The sequence below is a fragment of the Haliaeetus albicilla genome, chromosome 5 (genome assembly GCF_947461875.1).
Source record: "Haliaeetus albicilla chromosome 5, bHalAlb1.1, whole genome shotgun sequence".
In the NCBI taxonomy this organism is placed as follows: Eukaryota; Metazoa; Chordata; class Aves; order Accipitriformes; family Accipitridae; genus Haliaeetus; species Haliaeetus albicilla.
Window position 1 is genome coordinate 26,043,982 of NC_091487.1, and position 21,626 is coordinate 26,065,607.

At 46.9% G+C, this 21,626-nt stretch overlaps 1 protein-coding gene and 1 long non-coding RNA gene across 6 annotated transcripts in view; one reads left to right on the top strand and one right to left on the bottom strand.

Annotated features, from left to right (window-relative positions):
• Positions 1–16,893, bottom strand: part of IFT43 (intraflagellar transport 43) — a 58,315-nt gene extending 41,422 nt beyond the window's left edge. Inside the window, exons 1-5 of one of the 5 annotated variants that reach the window (XM_069783834.1) lie at positions 16,331–16,734; positions 16,089–16,178; positions 15,203–15,310; positions 10,158–10,187; positions 661–728 (exon numbers count right to left, since the gene is read on the bottom strand). In XM_069783834.1, the coding sequence (XP_069639935.1) occupies positions 661–728; positions 10,158–10,187; positions 15,203–15,310; positions 16,089–16,169 (287 nt within the window). In that variant the 5' untranslated portion in view covers positions 16,170–16,178; positions 16,331–16,734. The other 4 variants (XM_069783835.1, XM_069783837.1, XM_069783836.1 and 1 more) reach the window with 4 other exon arrangements.
• On the top strand, positions 16,881–17,705 carry LOC138685461 (uncharacterized). Its single transcript, XR_011324724.1, has 2 exons — positions 16,881–17,247; positions 17,457–17,705. It is a non-coding gene; the product is annotated as an uncharacterized lncRNA (long non-coding RNA).
• The last annotated feature ends 3,921 nt before the right edge of the window (positions 17,706–21,626 follow it).

Sequence of the window (21,626 nt, forward strand, 5' to 3'; positions counted from 1 at the left end):
GTCATCTCCTCCCAGTCTGAACTGTCCTTTAGTTTTCATACCCATTCTATTACCATGTCCAGGTACTTCCTTCCTCTTAGGTGTCCTTCATAAGCATCAGGCTTCTCAACCTACACTCTACAATTTGTAGTTTTTTCCTCCCATCTCTTCTCACTGACCATCTCCGTCCATCTTCATTATACCATAACCCCATACACACATAAACATCAACAAATTTCACCTTTACTGTCAAGGCAGATCACTAGATCCTGAACTGTTCATTGCATTCTTGTCAGTGGGGCACTGTCATGTGTCATTGTCCTGGAAAGGACGCAACCAGTCAAATCCCCCTCCTCCCAGCTCCTGCATTTAACATGCTTACTACGTTCTTGACTCCTTCCAGTTACTGTACCAGGTAAGAAATATACTGCCTCTGGGAGACAGTGACATGTACACAGTTCTGAGCCCCACTAGGCCAATTTATAAAAAGCATTAGCCAGTAGAACCAAGCAAGAGCAATACTTCAAATGGTTTGAAGGCGTTACAATGACATTGGAGACACAGGCCATCTACAAGATCCAGAAAAACTGTTCCAATGCCTGTGACAGCAAAGCCCAACTAGTAATGTTCACTTAATCCATGCATAAGCCCCTCTTAATAAGGAAAGAGGTGAGGACTCACCTGGTAGGTGCCAGTACAGGATCATCTGCCCAGCCTCCTTGCCGGCGTGGGGGTTTAGGTGGTGGACCCTTTAATAAAGAGAAGAGACACGTTACAGCCAGCTTCAGTCAAAGCAGAGTCAAGCCAACTGAGACACCAGGTCCACACATACTAATGTAACACTTTACCAAATAATAGATGGAGAGATAGTTTTTAAAATGCTGTTTATTCATAAAATAAAAGGAAGACAAATATTGCAGGACAGGTTTTTAGGGGTCTCTGTAAGTAAAAGATGTGTCACTAATCAGTATCTTGACAAGTTTCAGGTCTGTGTGCCTTTGACTTGTCCAGGACACACAGTACAGTAGCAGACTGATCCACCGAGGATGCCTTCCCCTGGCAAAATACGGCTCACCGGGAACTCATTCATTACTGCTCCCCACATTTGGTATTATCATGTTACATCTTTCCTAGGGTACAAGGCAGCACATTTTAGACATCTTGTTTTAGATGAGGAATTGTTCCTAAAAAGCGTCTGCTTTCGTCCACTGCCTAGAACAAGAGGTTAGATGCCAAGTTCAGATACAGCCAGCCATACCAAACACCTCTAAAGCTAGTTGAGATGAATCCCACCACTGCCACCACTGAAATGCTAAAGGGGAAATCATCTGGAGCTTAAAGACACTCCCTGCTCTTTTCTTGCATTGTCTTGTGTGGCACTCTGCCACACAGCAAGAGAGAACATGAATTCAGCTTGGGGCTTAAGATGGGAATTTTCAAAGAATGGGGTCATGAGTGCCCACAGTGTGACAACTGCATATTGCCTTTTGCAGTTTTGGGCTTGGTTCCACCCGCCTGAAGCACCTCGTACAGTGCCTTCAGTGTTTTGCATGACAGGCAGTGGTGAAAGCAGAAGGGCAAGGTGAACCCAGTGGATGAATTTCAGTTTATATAGTTCCCAGTTGATGCTGCCCAGTGAGGGAAGATGGGTTACAGGGACCTGTGAAGGGACCATCATGAGAAAGGATAATTGGGTAAAAGATGTCCCAAAACACGGAAAAATGGTAACTGCAAAGGAGCCTAAGCTGGAGCAATGGCGGGGGGAGGGGGGCAGGTGGCTCCCACAGCTTTTATTACAAAAGGGAACAAGCTGGGCAACTCCTGAGGATTTTTGACTGGACAGAGAGGACCTTGCGTGTGTGGTGGGGTCAACCCTGAGCCAAAGTCAAATTACCTCTTGCCACAGATGAGGAAGAGGTTGAGCTAACCCCTGATGGCAGGGGTCTCCCGTGTTTATTTCTTGAAGCAGAAACATTGTTTGTGAGTGTGGGAAATGAAGAGACCCTGCCAGGGGCAGCCACTGCCTGCTGCAGGGAGGGGGCATGACCCTGCATAGCTCCCTGATAGGAGCAAAAATAGTCATCCTCCAAAAATAAACAGGGAGCAGGAATGAGGCAGGAGCTGCAGTCCCAAAATACCAGCTTTCTTCAGCAAAGGGAGCACAGGAGGGCAGAGGGACAGGCAGGGAGCGTGAAACGCAGGAAACAGCCTCCTTATATGGGCTCATCCGCAGGGGACAGAGCTCAGTCGACTGGAATGACCATGTCACAGAATGTGAAGCCTTCAGGGGCCCAAGTGAATGGAGTTTTCTGATCTTTAAATGATTCCCCCAGATTCTTAAGATGCCAAACCAGAGAAGAGGCTACAGTGCCAAAAAAGGAGCATTTTGAATTCGGTTCTGGACACACCCAGAGACCAGGAAAAAGGGGAAAAACACACCACATATGGGCGTGCATGCCCACATAAACATCCCTATTCCCATTACACACACCCCTACCTCAAAAACACACTCCCTCCCACACAGATCCTTCCCATGCAAACAACCCTCCTCCCCTCCCACCATCCCTCTGATAGCCAGCAGGCCATGTTCCCAACACAGCCTCGCAACTCCTCACAAAGGTGCACGGAGTTACACAAATGTCACCAAAGAACCTGGGCCATAAGGCTGAGGGAAAATGCAGCATCTCCAGGGCATTCCAATGGACCTGCAATTTAATTCCCTCATCATCAAAACTAGGCTTCAGATCAAAGATATCTCAAGTGTGGCACTCCAGATCAGAGGGTGATGAGAATGACTGCCCCAGTCTTTGCACAGGGCACAACTCCATGGCATCTAGGGGTTTGATTCCAATGTCTTGCCAATGTTGTAACATCTTCCCATTCATCATACACACCAGGCAACCCTGAATGTGTCAGACCCTGACAAACACCTCACATATACCTACAGGTCTTTTATTCCTCTTGCAATAAATCAGGTAATTCTTTTTGAACTGCCTACAGGAGCACTAGCAACAGGAAAGGCAATGTTAACTGTCAGCTAAGGATAAATAGCTTTTCTTTGTTAGTTGCCTGGAAAGTGCCATAACAAGGTCACATGCCACATGCACTTTTGTCAAGTAAATAAACTTACCTTCATATACGTTCACATTTCTAAAACCTCAGCATAATTTACAATTGAGAATGCAATGTCGTGCATTGCCATAATATGGTGACAGGCAGGGACGTTGCAGCTGCAAGCAAGAGCTTGAGACAGAAAGTGGGAAGAACGTCAACCCCAGAGGGAGCAGAGCAGAACCAGAGGACATTGGTCTTCTGTAATGGAGTAAATGTGCTCCTGAACACACCTTTGGTGAAAAAGACTGGGGGCTTTAAATGATCAGAACTTGTTGGTACCTATGTGTTATATCTTGGGCAAGATTTTTAGGTATGTTTCCAGATGCAAAGCTAAGATATACACCCAAATGGTTTGGTGTTCAAAACACTGAGATGCCACCAGCTCCTGACAACTGTGTTCTCTCTCAGCTCTTGGTGCTCTTTCACTGCATTAACTAATCACTTGCTTGCTATGGTTTGCTTTTCCACTTAAGTTTTGTCAGTTATTTATCTCCAGAAGATTTCCTCTACCTTTGTTTCTGCAGATAATCCACTTTTTCAAGGAGCGTTGCCATGGTCTGAGCTTTTTATTTTATTGTTTCTCAGAAACTCAGTTCACCATTTTTGTGATGATACTTTTACAGTATTTCTCAGGCCACATCTCTTACCAACACTTTCATACTACCACCATAATCAGTATTTTATCTCTCCCTTTGAAAAATGACTGGCCTGAATTCCATCTCTCCTGCATTGAAGTAGAAAGTCTACCTTCTTCTTTATCAGTAGTCAGGCCCTTTCTTATCAGACAGATGTAGAATTCTAATTTGACTTCCCCATTAAGGCAGAAATTTCCAGGCTACTTGTCAGATCATGTTTGCTGTTTTGAAGGTGCTAGTTGGATGTTGCTTCTCTCATGGAAGCAACTACCCTGTGTGCCTCTGGATCCTCAGGGTCCAGCAAAGTTTCTTTTAGGACCTACCACAAAACAAGCATATTATGGACACGTTGGGTCCCTCAGATTCTCAGGCAGGTCTCGAAATATGGATTAATTTACCTTCATCAACATGACAACTCCTTTGAAACAGCGAGCACTCTGTGCAGGGAAGCAGGGACTCAAATGACATTGACAGCATGCAACAGAGGACACACAATCTTCCTGTCATCTAATACATCTCCTAAAATGTGTGGGATCTACGTTCTGCCCAATATACAAACACTGTGAAATTTGATACAGTATGTAGGTGCCTTGCTTTTATCCACTATTGACCATGGAGCAGAAAGAAAGAAGTATGGCCAGTCTCAAGCTTCCTCTTCTCCAGCGAGTCGCCTGAGGCTCCCCTGACTGAGGAAAAGCAAATCTCCACAAACAGGCCTGATGAATTAGTTTTGACTGCTGCCAATTAAGGAGCTGTAAGTCAAATAGCCCCACTGCTTCCAAGCAGCCACATAACACTTACAATCTATACCAATCTCAGAGCACACATGATATCAGAAAGGGTCAGTTACCAGATCTATGCAAGCCTCGGCTTTTTGCAAAGAACAACCCATCTCTGCTAGCCCTCTTTATCATGTCCACAGACGGTTCAAGTAGTGCATCTGATTTTAATGAATCCCCTCCAAGGACTTCTGCATATCTTAAATGCCTAGCAGAAAATACTGGATTTCCATTTCATCCACAAACTGTCCTTCTTCATGGTCATTGACCTTCCTTTACTAGGGAAAGCGCTATTGAGACAGAAATAGTTCTTGGGGGCTTCAAATATTCTCACTCATCTATCACAGCAGGTAATGGAGCAGCTCATATTGTTAAACAGCTATCAAGAATTTCTTCCCTAAAACAGTGGTCAGCTATCTAGTCAGTTTACATGTGCACCTGCTAGGAAAGCTGTCATATTGCATTTGGCACCTTAACCTGTCTCAAGAGTTACTGCTCTCCCCTGCATGATAACAGTGAAGCAGCACACAACAGTCTGATTCTTTGAGCAAGGGTTTACCAGGTAGAATCCTCTCACAACCCACAGTTATAGTGAAGTGCCCCTCCAGCCCTCCTAGCCATGAACATCTCAAACAGTTTGCTACTACCTTCTGCTACATACTGTCAGACATGTTCCCATCCATCTCTACCACTCCTACAGTTCTTTTGTTGCCTTCAAGTGGGTCCAGGAGCACTCAAAGCATGAAACAAATGTGTGGAAAAGGAAAAGCTTTTAATAAAACTGGTTTTGATGGGATTGTCCCTAATCCACATCAAGGTAGCCAAGCAGGGGGGATACTACTAGAAAAGCTGGGAAACATGGCTGACTAGAAATGCTATTTCAGTAGTTGTCATCAAAAGGCTAGTAAATAAGCTCAGAAAGCTGAAAGTTAACTGCCTTGCTGGCCAGTTGGGGTGCACGGGAGAGAGGCAGGGCAAGGCCTTGGGGAGCTCCAGGCCATGCAGTGCTGGGGCTCACACTGGGGAAGTTGGCCTAATTAGGGAACAAAAGTTCAGCTGCATTTTTGAGATTCCTCCTGGAGAATCTGGCCAACTTCCAGCTGAGCGGTCCCCAGGAACAGGCTGGGAGTCCAGCATTTCTACAAGCAACCAGAAGACCACTGGAAGAAAAAGAAGCAATCCTGTAAAATGGAAGCAGGTAAAAAAGCCAGTGCTTCCTTGGATGCTGGTTCCGTTTGGTGAAGGGTGTTTATTAGCACAATGCAAGAATCCAAACAGATGATAGAAACCCTGGGATGTGGAGGGACAAATTCAGCTCAGCCCAGTACAAACACGCAGACAGGAGGGCACTCACAGTGTGCAACAGCTACAGAAAATTCTGCCTCAGAGAACCCTCCCAGGTTCTCAGAGATGCCAGTCTCTTCAAGAGCTATCTACTGCCAGTCCATCCCACTCTCAATTGCATGCCTAAGAAGGCAAAATCCTGGCAATATGCCATACATAAAATGCAGCTAGCCCCTGGTGAGGGCTCTTCTACAAGCTGAAGATCACAGGCGAGAACAGGATGCTAAACAATGCAGTCAGACTATAAAGACTTTGGGATAGGAACTTTTTGTCCCAGTCACACACCAACATTCTCTAGATCTTACTGCAGTGCAAGTTGTAGATACAAAAAGGGCTATAAGGGACTGCATTACAATTATACACAACTTCTTAGGTCAAGAATTCCCTGAACTAGAGTGGCTGGACAGTGCCTAAACGACTGTGATTATTTTTACACATATAAGGTCCCCCAGTAAGGACCAAGCTGAGCGCAGCCAGTGCTGGGCTCCTCAGTCACACATTTTAAAGTTTCAGCAGATGTGGGGAAGAGCACCTGGGGGGTTGCTGCCATGCAGATCCAGACCAGACCAGACCAGACAATGGTATGAGAGTTTGGAGCTGGGTGCCAACCACTGTGCGAGGGTAAGAACTGGGTCAGGAAAATACCACTCTGATTAAAGGCCCTGATCATATCAAGCCCCAGGCCATGTCTACACCACAGGTGCAGACACACCTGCAGGCAAGATCCATGTGAGTCAGCTCGAGTCTGGAAACAATCTAGCTTTAGATACTTCTGGTAACCAAGCTGGTATCTCCCCAGGTAGATTACAGGTTGCTTCTTACCAGGGGATCTCTGCATCATTCTGCACTATATTTTAGGATGCAAATACACTCAAACCACCCCACCGAACTGGGCAATGTAGCAACTTAAGTCCACAACTGGCTTCACATTTCAGGTACTTAAATTTTTTTATAGTTGTTCTTCCAACAGAAATTCATTGAAAACAATTGTTCCTGACATGTTGTCTTACCCTAAAAAGCAATAGGCCCCTTTTCCACCCAACTTGTTTTAAAAGCACTGGGAACTAGAACTACAGAAGGACTTGGTTGCTGCCTCTGGAAAGGTCAGATCCTCAAATCCTCTTTCCAATTCTTGCCTTAAAGCACATCATCACTCAAACTTTGAGTGACATAGAACCACAGAGGTCAGCATCCACCTAGCTAAGAGTCAGAAATCACATGCTCTCCCTGTTTTAGTCCATGAAGGACCTTGAGACTACCCACGGCATGTCTACCAAAGCACAGCTAGAGAACAAGGTCCCAGCTGGACTCATTAGGACTGGAACAGATGTCTTCCCACTCAAATGTTGTGCGTGTCACTTAGAAGTCCTTCCCTGCGGCCCAAAAATTCTTCCAGTTCCATTTGCAAAGCAGAGCAGCTTCAGGAGAAAGGACTGAGTGCCTTCTCAGACCTAGAACAGCTCATAGCTTTGTCGTCATATATAATATTCTCTAAGGAGGTAGGAAACATTACTTGATACATCTTTCAGGAAGAGGAAGAGGACAATAAAATCAGTATCTTCCAGCTTGGAAAGGAGATGGTGGGTTTAATCTTTACGTTTATGTATAAAGCACGCAGCTTCAACATTGAAATGAACACCTCCATCCCTGGAGGTCCCCAAAGGCAAGGAAAAGCCGTACTCCACTACTGAAGACTACAAAACATGGATGGGGATGAGGATCACTCATTGCTAGTGCAGGGACACATGCTCTCAGAGCTCTCAGAATAGGGCCAGAACTCCATGGAAGGACAGGGTTTCAGACACACTGCGGTCCCCAGACACTCTTTACCACCTTAACAGATCCACAGACCCATCCTGAGATTGTCTACATCCAACACAGGCACATAACACAGGCTGTGGCTTTTGCTATGAGGATAAGGCATCTAAACCCCCCTGTGGAGCTGTATTTAGGGAATCCCCACAGTTCTTCTGCAAAAAGCTCTAGCCCTCCTTTCAGACAGGGACTCAAGCAAACTAGAGGAGGGACCTCTCCACAGCCCCAAAGCAAATCCATGGCAAAGCCAGGAGGAGAACCCAGCAAAATCTTGGCTCACAGCCATGTTCATACTCCTCCTGCCTATCCTGCCTCTGCAAATTAACTCAGATATTAGGATACACCCTTTATAATACCATTGATCAGCCTTACAGCCTTTGGCTAAGTGTCCCAGGCAGCCTTGGAAGGTGTAGCCAAATGAGTGATTCAACTGGCAAAAATTCAGATCCAAGATGAGTGGTTTGCCAGGGGATACAAAACAAGTCTCAGAGCAGGCAGATGGCTGGAGGGCAGGACTTCAGCAGGTAGGTTCCCATCGCCAGCCCAGCTGGGGCTGTTTGCTAGTATTCAGGCAGCCACACAGTATCTTCAGTGCAGCAAGAGGCAAGGGACCAAATCCAGGAAGAGTTCAGATTGTAACACTCAGCACAGCCCAAAGGGAGTTCAGGGAAGGGTTACATGAGCCATCAGGGGGACGAAGGAGCCAACTTCGGACAAATGATTCAAGAAGCCAAGTATTTCAGCTTGGCCAGGCAATGACTAAGGGAGGGATATACTGCAACAAGGTTTGGATCGCACTTTATAATATAAAGTTCCAATAATAATTGGTTTGGAAGAGACTTACGATACAATTAACAGAAGTTTGTAAGCATATAGTATTATAAAGTTACAAGCAGCTTACTATCAGTTAGACTTCTCAACACTGAGTTAACCGTTTTGTTACCGTTCACAGGCATTTACAAATGAAAAAATACTATAAAGCGTGACTGTGATGCTTAAGAGCATAAGCCTGAATAAAGGGTGCAGGAATTATCCAAACAAGAGGGGTTTCAAAGCAGAGATCATTTCATATGAAGGAAAATCTCCTTGCCAGGCACCATTGCATAACATCCCTGAAGCAACAACAATTGCTCATGTGGAAGAGTCACATCAGTTTAGTTATTTTAATGAAATTTAGCAGCCAGAAGCAAGAAGGCGCCTGTGGCACATGACCAGCCACCACAGACAGACCTTGGGAATCAATGATTTAGGGCACTGTATGGAGGTGGAATTAGTTCCAGTGAAATGACTGTAAGGGCTGGTTCCAGTGTGGGGCGGGGGAAGTTTAGATCAATTATCAGGAAAAATTTCTATTGGGTAACCAGTCCCCAAAACTATACCCATGAGTGGGAGGTCTCTTTGCCTGATAAATGGAAAAGTGCTCTGGGCATAGTCCTGAACCATCCATCACTGATGAATAAACCCAGTGGATCTTTCCTACAATATCATCTCTAGCACTACCAAGAGAAAACTGAGCTAATCTGTATAGTCTTAACTCCTTGTGATGAGCATACCCTTCTGAGGCCAGAATTAATGAGATGGGTGACACGGGTTTCTTTTCTGCGCTTTAAATTTCACAAATGAATCTACTATGCTACCGGTACTGGGCTGGTGCTTTAGCAGAAGCAATTAAGAGTACGGGAGAGGATGCTTTAATTGTCTGACATATACAGTGAGCAACTCTAGCCAGGGAAAACTGGGCAACCCCAATTCCATGGTTAGGAAGATTGCAAGGCAATTAGCCCAAAGACTTTAACAGAAACAGGTACTAGTTCTCAGGTTGTTCTGAACAGCACCACGCTGGCTTCTAATGCCAAATAAATGCTGAGATATATTTTAGCTTTGCTGCAGGATGAGGATATACTGCAGGATAAAGGATACGTGTATTCCTTTTCTCTGTATAACAGGAGCCTGGTAAGAAGCAGGATGACATCCTATTAACCACAGATACTAGCATTCCAGTGCTGGTACAATAAAAAGGAAAGACTCATAGAAAATACAAAGGCAGACATCCTTGTTACTACTGGCTGGCCTTCTCCTCTGGGGCACCAGCAAGACTTCATAAACCCTGAAGACAAGTTTTCATGTTATGGGAGCAAGCTAACCGTACTGGACAGCAAATCTAGGCTCAGTCAGGTTTTGTACTCTATTAGCTAATTGCTGCCCTGACTTTTAAATTAAAATAGAGTATCTTTCCAATGGCCACATATACATCCGTGACCTCAGAACAAGATGCAGCAGCTGATAAGAGCAGCTGTTACAAAGATAATAAAAAAACCTGTCAGCAATAGGAACAGAGGATGCAGGAAAGGCACTGCATCTGAGGCAAACTTTGTCCTACTCTCCAATACAAGAGTCCCCTCTTAAGGTAGTCTCCAGACACATGAATAGGTTAGTCCTACTAGTCCCCTTCAGAGGAGCCAGCAACTACCTAGAAAGCCTCTAGTCTTACATGGTCAACCTTTTCCTCAGGGTCTTCATCCTAGAAGGATCAGGAAGGAAAAAGAGAGAAAGAAGTTAAAAGAAAGAACTATGGAAGCCTGCACAAAATAGCTTGAAGATTGACAGGAATGGCTGTCCTGCAGCACATGATTTGCAACCTTATTCACTTGAACAAAGTAAAAAGCTGATCCCACCATTGTAAGATTTTTATATCCACAGCCATTTATGCATATATCAACTGTGATACTACAAAGCAGGTCTGTTTGACTGCAATGGCAGGAAAGTATGCCAACAATTAGACTTGAAAAGCATACTAAAGAAAAAAAAAAACCTACAAATGAGACTGAGAACAGACTTACTTCTCCCTATAACATGAGAAAATCCAAATTATTCAGGCGTGTAAGACACTAGAAAGATTCATATGGATAGGCTCTGCAACCATGCCAGAGACCAGAAATTATGCTGGACCGGTCATACTAGGAGTTATATACTGTAGCAGGTTGCAGCCCTCTTTTCAGGAGCTACTGTTTCTCAAGTCAACCTCAGATCCTTCGCTAGAAGTAGGAGCTGTAGCAGTTAGCATTAAGCATAGCTGACAACAGTGCTAGCTTTAGCAGATGAACTTTAGCTAACCATATAGTATATAAGGGAGTAGCTTGATTATGGGGTAGATGAGTAACTCAAGAAAAGCAGCCTGTTAATCACTGTGAAAGTTGCAAACTGGTTGAGAACCTTTCTGATGAGCAGACTGCCAGCACCAGCAGTGGCAACAACCAGTTGTTAGGAACCAAATGCAAGAAGGAGGCAATTAGGAACCCGGTAATCTCTACGCTATCCTAGAAATGACAGTGTTCAGAATCACTCAGGGAGAGAATCTAGAGTATCACATTACCCTGCACCAGGAGTATGCACAGGATGGCTGGAAACACTACACCAACCCACCTGATTTTTCTTCTGGACTGCATCATCTCTCCTGTGGAACAGGGAAGCTATGCAATTCATAAATTGCATATAGCTCTGATTAAAGTGGTTTGGTATCTGAGTCCACTTAGTGTCTGTGCTGTAATCTGGTCTTATGGTCTTACCATGACACGAGCAGAGGGAGGCTACATGCAGGTTAGGGCAGCTGGGGTACAGAAGTGTCCGTATCAGTGAGCAGCATAAATAAAAGCATATTTGCCCAACTGGTAAAATCTGTTGGAAATGTGTATCTGTCAGCCAGGGACCCACTTGTTCCCACACCCAAGAGCAGAAAGGCTTCTGCGGGGCCGACCATGACCTACGCTTCTCTAGATGTACGGAGCCCAAGCAGTACAGGACTTGCAGTAGCACGGAAGAAAATCCAGCTGGACAACACATGTTGGAAAAGCATTTAAATAACCACTTCTTTGAGCAATCTTCCACGTGGATTTCACTCTCAGCAATTGGTTTGCAGTTGTTTATTCACTTGGGTTAGATAATGCAGTCCTATTTAAACGATGCCTGGATGTCAGCCTGAAGAATCACTGCCAGGAGTGTTTGTAAGCTGGGTGGGGGAGGTCCAAATAGCTGCTTTGCAAAATCCACCTGTGGGAACATCCTTCCAATATGCAGTGGAGGTGTCTGTCTACATTAATCTATCTTGAATACGGTATTTTTTACAGCACAGAAATGCTCACTTTTTAACTGTCACCCAAGAACCACAACTACATAGGCAAGCTTACAAATATCATGTAGGACAACACGAGAACATACTTTCAGAAGTGAAAGCACAGAGCCTTTCCCCAGGCTTTGGTGAAACACGGAGAAGAGAACCAGCATGAAACTTAGATGATCTTGGGGCAAACCCTGATACAAAGTGAGAGTGATCCTGTCCTCCCTGTGTGGAGATAAACTCAACATAGCCTGGAAAACCCTCATCCTTTAGGCTGACATACTCCCTATTAAAGCAGTCTCCACTCATAGGATCTACAAAGTGCTGCCAGAAAGACACTGACAACATCATATTGAGATTGTAAGAGGCAGAAACCAGGGAAGTCTTGAACAAGGTCCTAAGGGAATCCCGTCACTGTAGGATGAAGAGAAAACAGACTATGGAAGCAGGATAACACTACAATATTTTTGCATACCAATTTCTTATGGAACAGCAAATAGTTCACTCTTGCTGAGAGGAGACACAGAAAAGGAAAAATTTGCTGATATATTTTAAAAAAAGCTTTTCCACTCAGCTTTCCAACTCAATCTCCTGAAGAGCTCCAAACCTGGCCAAACAGCTTCTTTTGGTGGATGTCATCAAGCCAGCATTCAGGCTGTTGGATGCAGTGATGTTAGAGTCAGGAAAAAGGTTTGACTTTTATTCTATAAAAGTGTCCAGAAGTCCTAGTAGGATGGGTACAGCAAAGATCTTCAACAGATCTCATTATATGATCTGCCCCTCCCATCATACAAATAACATGACCAGCTTGAATATGTCCCATTTTGTCAGAAACTTGACAGCATCAAGATGAGTAAAAAGTAACACATCAAGCCAGGGGATGGGAAAGGCCTCCCAACGGAAAAATGGATACATTACCCCTCTGAAAATGAATGTTTGAAATGCAGAGTTCTGGCATGCAGCAAGCAGATTTATCTCTAGGAATTCCCATTTACGGCATATTCCCCTGGGTGCCCAAGAAGTGCCTGCCGATTTGCCAAGGAGTTCTAAAGGCCAGGAACACGCACAGCCATTGTTGCAGGAGGATGCTGACTCTACCAGTTACAGCAAATAATCATGTTCCTTCTTGCCTCATGAAATAATACATAGCTGCAGTGTTGTTTGTTAGTATTTGTACTTCTGAAAAGGCAGGAATGCTCTGCATGTCAGAAGGCAGACTGTGAGTTTTGTGACCCTTAGTGGGCCCTTTGAGAAGACAGAGGTCTAAATTGGAAGGTAATGCAGATACTTCCATGCAGGAATGGGAATTATCAAATAGAGATTTGGGCAGAGGAATTACAGATACACCACTACAGTTAAGGAACTTATTGTGGGAGATATATACACACAACAGGCACTGAAAAGATACTAAGATATCATACTGTTTTCATAGAGCTTGGGGGAAGTATATTAGGCTATAAGGCACAAGAGATTGCAGTTGTGCCCTAGGAAACAAGGTTTTAACAACACATTTGTGAGAGTAGACACACAGTTGAGGAGATGGACCATTGTTTGGAGTCTCTTTCAGAAGACAGGGTCCAGGTCAAGGAGAGATCAGCAGTAATCTGATAAGATCTATGCTCCAAGTCAGATGATTTGCCTATTGACTTCAAAACAAAGACCTTTTCCATTATGTTAAATGAGTTGTTCACCCCTCAAAGTGAATTTTCTTCTAAGAAGCCCAAACATTGAAACATGGATAGACAGGTACTCTTTGCTTCCTTCAAGCAAGCTGCTCTGACTGGAAAATTCCTCCTGGATGGTTCCCAGTGTCATCAAAAGACCAGAACAATAGCACAAATGGTACGTTCATACCAGAAATTTGAGCTGGGTGGAAACTGGGTGGATCGACATGGAATTAAAAAAAAAAGTCAAGGTGAATCTTAAAACAGTTTTAAAACTCTGAGGAACTACTGAGGGCAGAATCACCATCCTGAATGTGAAACTGCATAGGAAGGTGTGAATATGGCAAAGGTTTAAGGCAAACCCCTTTGTCTTCAAAATCAGTAATAAGAATTAATCCTCCTATGCTGAAATTAATTACATGGGGCCTCCTCCACTACTGCCAGTTCCAGAAAAAAGTACTGGGGTTTTTTTTATTTTGCTTTTCTTTTGGGAAGGTTCCTTGAAAAGGTTTCAAGATGACCAGATGGCTGAATGAGACATCCATTGCAATAGCTGACCCCAGCACTTGGAGGCAAGCCAAGGCCAAGCTTCCAGAAAAGTAAAAGGTGATTGCCAATCTTGGGTGAAGGAAAAAACAATATAACAATATTAGTTCTATTAAATGCTCACTTTGGTATCAAATATGATCATGTTTGAGAAGCCTCCAATTCTGGAGCAAAGGAAAAGGCTGAGGATTATTTACAGTGGATTTTGTCTCTTCTCCAGTAGCTCCAAGGTTTTCAGTTAACAGCAACATTTAGCAACAAAGAACTGTCTGAAGGGAGACTATTGACACAAACGGTTCTTCCTGGTGGTTAAGATCCAGTAATAACATATCTGAATCTTGTAAGGCGTGGAAGGCCTCACCCTTCTGCTGCTGAAAAGCTCACCGCTTTCAAACACAAGATTGTAACTACTTCTTAGTCCTCTTCAGGGGTGCCCAAGGACTGGAGCCTTTACGATCTCTTCCCAGCTATTGTAATGGCTATAATGTGAGACACACCAAGTACAACTGCAGTAAGTTACAGTCAGTCAGCTGTACCCCTACCTCATGCCCTGGTCCCTTTCTAACCAGGGAATCAGTCCATGAACTAGGATGGCCAGTTCCAGTAAGAGAACAATCTGACAGTGAGCCACCCTAATCTGGAGGCTAACCAACAATTACACCCACTTACACCACCAGCTGGTTTCTTTAAGACTTTTTTTACCTATGAGGCCCATGATTATTTTGGTTTCTTAAATTACGCCTTCTGCAAACTCCCTCACTGAACTCCTATGGCATACCCAGAGAGGGAAGAATGCATAGGTGGGAGATGATTCTCCATTATGCCTATCAAGAGAAAAGAGAATACTTTCTCCAGAAAAAAGCCTATTCTAGGAGGTGTTATTGTAAGCTAAGCCATAACAGTGTATTTTCAACAGCATCACAGGGACTCCAAGGAAATATCCCCCCACAAAACCATTTCGGCACAGATAGCTGGGACACAATCTACTCAGTGTAATAGGAAAGTTTCGTCATGGCACAGATGATCAAGGAGTAGCCACTCCCAAGACAGAAGGTCCCAGGGCTCTAAGCACAGTAACTTGAAGCACAGTTGGTGCCAGGGTGGCCAGCAGGGCAAAGTGGGTTTGCAATTTAAAGAAGCCAAGAATATGTTATGCTGGAGACCATGACTGGCATTGCAAAAAGCTAAGTATCATCTAATTTAAATAAATACCACTGTCAACAAGGTGGAAGTCTGACGACCCTTTTGTCCATCTGAAGGTGTCAGGGAGCAAAACCTGTATGTCATTTCATGACAGGTGCTCCTTCCAGCAGAAGATGCCTGTGGAGAAGCCATGCTAACATCAGAGAGCAAACTACCAGGTAGAAATTGAGCATTCTGCAGCGCTAAGCAAGAAAGTGAATTGAAAGGGTTCAGATCTCATCTTTCTGGGTATGAGAGGATGCTGCCTCAGTCTCCTGTGAAAGAGGGGTTCCAGACCATCCTCTACGTTTTGAAGATGTACTGACAGAACAGACTCTGAACAAAAGTTTTTCCTCCAAAGCCAGGTGGGAACTGAGTCTGCATATTATTACCCACAAGACAAAGTCTCAGATGCTGCAAAGCTGGCTCCTAGCATGACCTTTGTAGCCTGCGCATAGAGGAAAGGAAAAAGAGTGTCACTATACAAACTTGATACTGACCATCTCAGATACTGTACTCTGACACTAGCAAAAGCAAAGCATCTGCTTACCTGTATTCTGTCTTACTACCATAGGTGGTTGCGAAACTGGTCACAAAATTATGTGCCTGCTCAAGTTTTAATTCCCACGGAAGACACGCATGTACAGGAGGGGGAGGCCCCAAGCCTGTTTGATGCCATTCTCCGTTCCTCACATGCGAGAAACCGCTGCCCCAGACACGACCCTGTGTGAAAACTACGCATCATGCAGAGAGCAACACCAGGAAAGGGACAGGGCAGTCACACGGGTCCCAACCCTAAGGGCAAACTTCAAAGGACAGAGCACACCACGCGGGAAAGAATCTCAGAAGAAACGAAGAATCCTCCACTGGAGACACCAGCAGGATTACAGACAGGTTCTCCTGACAGGACACCCACCTCTCCAAGAGAAGCAGACGGGGAGTTCTTCCTGCTGAGATTTTCATCTGGAAAGAAGTCCTGGCGGGCGCGACGGCCCATCTTTAGTACCTGTAGCGCAGGGGGAAACACGAAGGAGCAGAGGGCGCGCGGTTACTGACAGGAGCTGCTTCAGAGCGGGGGGGGGGGTTGCAAGCAACGGCTCTGCAGTTACGCTAAGCCCTGCAGCGAGACCCGCTCCCCTAACAACGCAAGAGCGTCACCAGCTGCAGGCGCTAACCCTGCAGCCGCCTGCCAGCCCGCGGCCGCTGCGCGGGTCACGCTCCCTCGATCGCACCGGCGGGCCGCTCAGCCCTTCCTGCTGCACGGTGTCCCACGGGAGCCTAACCCCGCGGCGGTACCCGCGGAAAGCCCGGGCAGGCCTCCCCGGAGGACGGACGACACCGTTTCCCCGCCTCCGCCGCCGTCCGGTGGGGGGCTGCCGCCCCCGCGCCCAGCCCCGAGGCTCCCCGCGGCCGCGCTCGTCCCGCTCGCCCGCGGGCTCGAGCCCCCGTAGCCCCGGCGCGGAGGGACCTGGGGCCCGGCCCGGAGGCGGCCGCTCGCGCCCCGCCACCGTTAACGGCCAGCTCGCGCCGCGGGAGGCAGAGCGGCCCGCGCCGCGGCCCGGGCCCGCTCACCCCGGCGACGCCCCCCCGCCGCGGCGCCTCCGCTCGCTCCGGCTCAGCCTCCATCCGCCGCCGCCGCCGCCGGTGCTTCCGGCTGTCTGCCCGCCCCCGCCGCCCCGGCAACCGCCGCCCCCCGCCCGCGGAGGCCGCGCCGCTGACCCCCGCCGCCCCGCGGGCCTGCCCCGCGCCGAGTCCGTCCCTCTCGTCGCTGCGGCCGCCCCGGGTGCCAGCCCCGCGGGGGCCGCGGGGAACCCGAGAGCCCGACCTCTCCCCCCCGCCCGGCCCCTTCCCCTCCCAGCCCCTGCGGGGCAGCCCCGCTCCCGGCGGCCTGGGCCTGGGGCCGGCGGCGGCGGCAGGCCGCACGCTTCGTAAAGACCGGCTGGGTGTTGCTGGCAAACAGCCGGCGCTGCGTGCTCCTGGTAGCCACATAAATACCCAGCCCCGTTAGCAATCTCAAAATCCTGGCCCGACTAACGGTGACAGCGGTGCTGCAATTTCTCTGAGCGGTACGTCATGTAAGTACTCTTTTATCAGTTTTTAATTTCACGTGCAGCAGGGGCAGGTTAAAAACAGCCTGCCACTCTCTCTTCTCCAGCACTTTGCTTTGTACACTCTTTTAAGTTCCCACTGAGGCAGATAATCCCAGCCTTGTAGATCTGTCTCCTCATAGCGGGTTTTGCCAAGTCTCCTGATCGCTTCTGATGCTCTTCCCAATTCTCTCTAGCTCTCTAACACCGCTTTCCGGACAGGGCAGCCAGTCCCCAGAGCGCTCGGTGGAGGCAGTCCCGGGGATCGAATAAAAGCGCAATGATCGTTACAAGCGTGCCTCTCAAGCGTAAATTGTGCAGCGATTTCCACTGACCTGCATAAAACGACCCCTTGGTCCCTTTCTTGGCTGGACAGATGTATAGATTAATTGTAAATAGATCTGGTTTTAGCTCCACATGTTAAATAAACATTCAGTTCTCCAGTGCTTTGTCCGTTTCCCGGTATTTTTCTGGTATCTCTGACATTCCTCACAATCTTCACCCATCCTCATTAGCCTAAATAATTGTCATCCCTTTATTCTGCTGTTACAATCAAGAACTGTACCACACCACCGATTACACTGTTAACACTTTGCCATGATGAAAATTGACTGTGTACCCCTGAAGTTTTAAGCCTTCCTGGAATACCTTTTACTAAAGGCACCAGATCTCACTGCGTACCTGCTTAGCTTTAGCAGAAGCTCATGGCCTGGCTGAAGAGCTTTAATAAGTCTAAATAAATTGTGTCAAATAATTTTCCTTTTTTCCATTCCTTACTGACATTTTCAAGTAGTTGTGCTGTGACTGTGATCATCTAAGGATTAAGTGAAATAAGATTTGTGGGCAGAGGTAATAACTTTTTATTAGACCAACTGATATAGCTGGAAAAAAACATACAAGTGTTTCTGTGCCTGAAAGCTTGTCTGTTTTTTCCAGCTATATCAATTGGTCTAATAAAAGATATTATCTCCCTTTACAAACCTTGACATGTTCAAGGAATTCAGTAAGTGAGATGTGATTTTCCTTTTTTGAAGCCAGGCTGGTTAGGCTCTATGAAATGATGATCTTCCAGATACTTCCTTCTTCTCTTTTAATTACAGATTCAAGTATTCATGAGGTAGAGAGGGCAGTTTTCACCTAGCCCCACGTTTCACCAGCAGGGCCACGGGAATATGGCCCTGCATGCCCACTTCCCATCCATTCCTTGGAAGAGCTGCCACAACAGTGCAGCTAGGCAGATACCAGGAGACGGAGAGGACAGTAGCCCCCAGGTTGCAATAGCTACTGCAGGATGTCCGAGTACAAGCGTACATTTGCAGCTGACTTTCTTGATCAGGAAAAGAGCATCCTAAGGGGAGCATGATAGCGTCCAGAGCAACATCTGCTAAAGCAGGATGGCATCCCTGGGGCAGGATCTTTGGTTAGGAGTGCATTGCCAGCTGTGGCCCCAAAGAGGTAGCTGGCGGGGTGTTCCTACCGAAGGCAGGGTAGGAACAGTACGGGGAGCCACCCTGGACAGACTGATCATGAAGCAGCAGGACCCGTGGGTTCACTCGTCTGGAACTGACACCCCCCCCCCCCCCCCCAAACCCCTCCTCACCATTTCCCTGGGTCCCCATCCCAGACACCACCCCACTAGCACATCCCAGCTCCCCCCCCCAAGACACGTTGTGCTTCTTGCTGCCCACACCAGTGACAGGAGTCTTGGGCCGATTGAACGAGGGTAGAGTCCACGTGCGGCAAAGAAAACATTTAAGCACTTGAGGAATTGAGCCTTGCCTCAGAACTTTGACTTCTGACTTCAGAGGTTCTTGATGAGAGAGAAGAGCAGAAGTGCAGAAAGAATGAAACCTAAAATCTGTCCCGCCTTGAGTCCCTCTGGTCTCCTCCACTCATCAGAATGGGGTTGGTCACCCACCTGGACACATTTTTGCCTGCTTGGGGAGGGCAACAGGGGAGAAAGAGTTTTCATCCATCATTTTATGTTGTGGCTAAAATGGATCTTGCTTGCTTTAAACATTGAGACCACCTTTTCTGAACAGCTTAATTCTCCTCTGCCCTGCTGGTGACACCACAGGCAGCATTTGATCCTGGGCCTAGAGCAGCCCCACTCAGCCGAGAAGGAGACACAGTTACCAGGACAAATGTCTGGTGCTGCTGTAGCTGTCTAAAGCCATTTTCTGTGCTTGCTTCCTGTCCAGTTCAGGTCCATGGTGCCTGGGTTTCTCTTTCCCAGCGTACAGTTTCAGATGTATTCTCAGCTCTCGGTCTGCCTTACTTGTTCAGCTTTGTCCTCACTATAAATCACACTGCTGCCACCCCCTCTCATCTGAACAGCAAGTAAGAACTACGCAAGCATTCCATTCATGGACAAGTTCTCACACCTAAGCATGGACTCTCTCCATCTGGTTTCAACCCAAACCCGATCACACAGAATAGGACTAACAGAGTGCCCCACTAGCACTGTTCGCTGTTGATTACTCCTTGACTGGGCCTATGAATAGAGCTTGTGTCTGGTCCTCCTTCTACCCAAGAGACAGTGGGGAGAGTCTGGGAAAGCAATCACACTTGAGCACTCCCACATGCTTCTGGTCCTAGACCACCTTTAGAGCAAGGGCACACACGCATAGTTAAAGCTACAGCTATGGTGGAAAGCCCACATGGTAGCACTACTGTGGGAGAGAACAATGACCACCTTATTCAGAGCGGCCAAAGGTTTTGTTAAGCAGCTCTCTGGCAGCAGTAGGATTTATGGGATGCAAGGCAATTCCAGGAGCAACCAGTGACACAGCGCTGTGCCTTTCTTCTTCACCCAGTCCTCAAGTCAGGCGGCCAGCCAGACTCCCGATTTCGACATGGGCCAATTCATTGAAAACATTAAGCTTCCACTGGGAAGCAAAGCGCTCAGCAAAGACTGCTGCCATAGTCTGCTCCACACTAGCAGCACACTGACAGCACCAAGCACTTCAGTTTGATTTTTCTGCCATTTTTTTCTCCAATGCACCTCCAAGTATTAACCTCATCTCTAAGGGTTTTTGGAGGAGGGGAACAACTGCGAATATTCTGTTATTTGTGTGGGTTCCAGGACAAAATCTCCTAACAATTGCAAAGCTTCAAACAAGGGGTTCCTCCCTCTGGAAGGTGGAAGGGGCTTTATAGGCAGAAAAGGCCCATGCATTTGCCTATCTTGATCTCCATGAGAACAGATGCTGTTCAGGTTATATCAGCCCTAGCTCAGACTGTCAAACCCCAGTCAGGGTTGCCAAGCGTGAAATATTTCCTACGATGCTCACATGTTCAGTAGCCCTGTCGCGCTCTCCCTCAGCCCAGATGGATCCCAGCGTCTCCAAGACGTGCAACCTGTTAGCGACTGCTGCTCGCAGCCACCACTGAGCTTCCCCACCTCTTCTCAACCCAGAGAGAGCAACGCCTAGAGCAGAAAGTGAGTGGCCCAGTACTGGAACTGGCACCACACCTACTTCCTTCTTCTCTGCTATGACTTCCAAGCAGTTAAGTCCCCACTCTCAACTCATAACAGAAAAGTCTGCTCTCAGCCATTAACAACACAACCTTACATTTTGTACTACTGCGTTTCATCCCATTTCTACTGTCTCAACCATCAAAATTGCCTACCCCCTCCTACAGGATATCCCAGTCCTCCCCCATATTGACAATGCCTCCCAACTTTGGATAAGCAGCCAATTTCATTAGCATCTCCATTTTGGCATGCCAAAATCATTAATGAAGACTGGGCCTGGGACCAGCCACTGGGGAACTCCAGTAATCTCTTATAATTCCTGTACTTATCTCCATCTTAACTAATAACTCATCATGCAGCACTGTAGCAAATGGATTACTGAAGTCCAAAGCAATCAGTTCTACCGCATTTAGTGTGACCTCCAACCTAACGCGGGACAGAGGAGGTCCCAGAGCGGAAAAGCATCCAGAATTCATTTCAGAAGTGCATGGGGAGCTCTAGAAACATCCATCCCGATCTACATAAAAATATTCCACGGATAGCTAACGGTAGCGCTCAGACTTTGCACCTTACTCCAAGTTGTGACTCACCTGACACCGTCTTAGAGCCACTAGATCTTGTTACATCTTTGTCTGCTCCATCAAGGCACTCAGATTCCTCTTCCCTGAGCAAAGCACACGCAAACTGTGTGCAGCTCACCCTTCGGTCTCCTCAGAGCTGCAGGGAACGGGCTCACCTGACGTCCAGCACCCCCAGCCGCCCCACGGATTTCCTCTGAACCTCTTCCACACTCTTTGTCTTCGGTGAGCCGCTGGCCCCTGAGCTGGCAGCGCTGTCCCAGCCCTAGAGCCCCAAAACATGCGGGAAGGCTCCCGCAGCCCAGCCACGG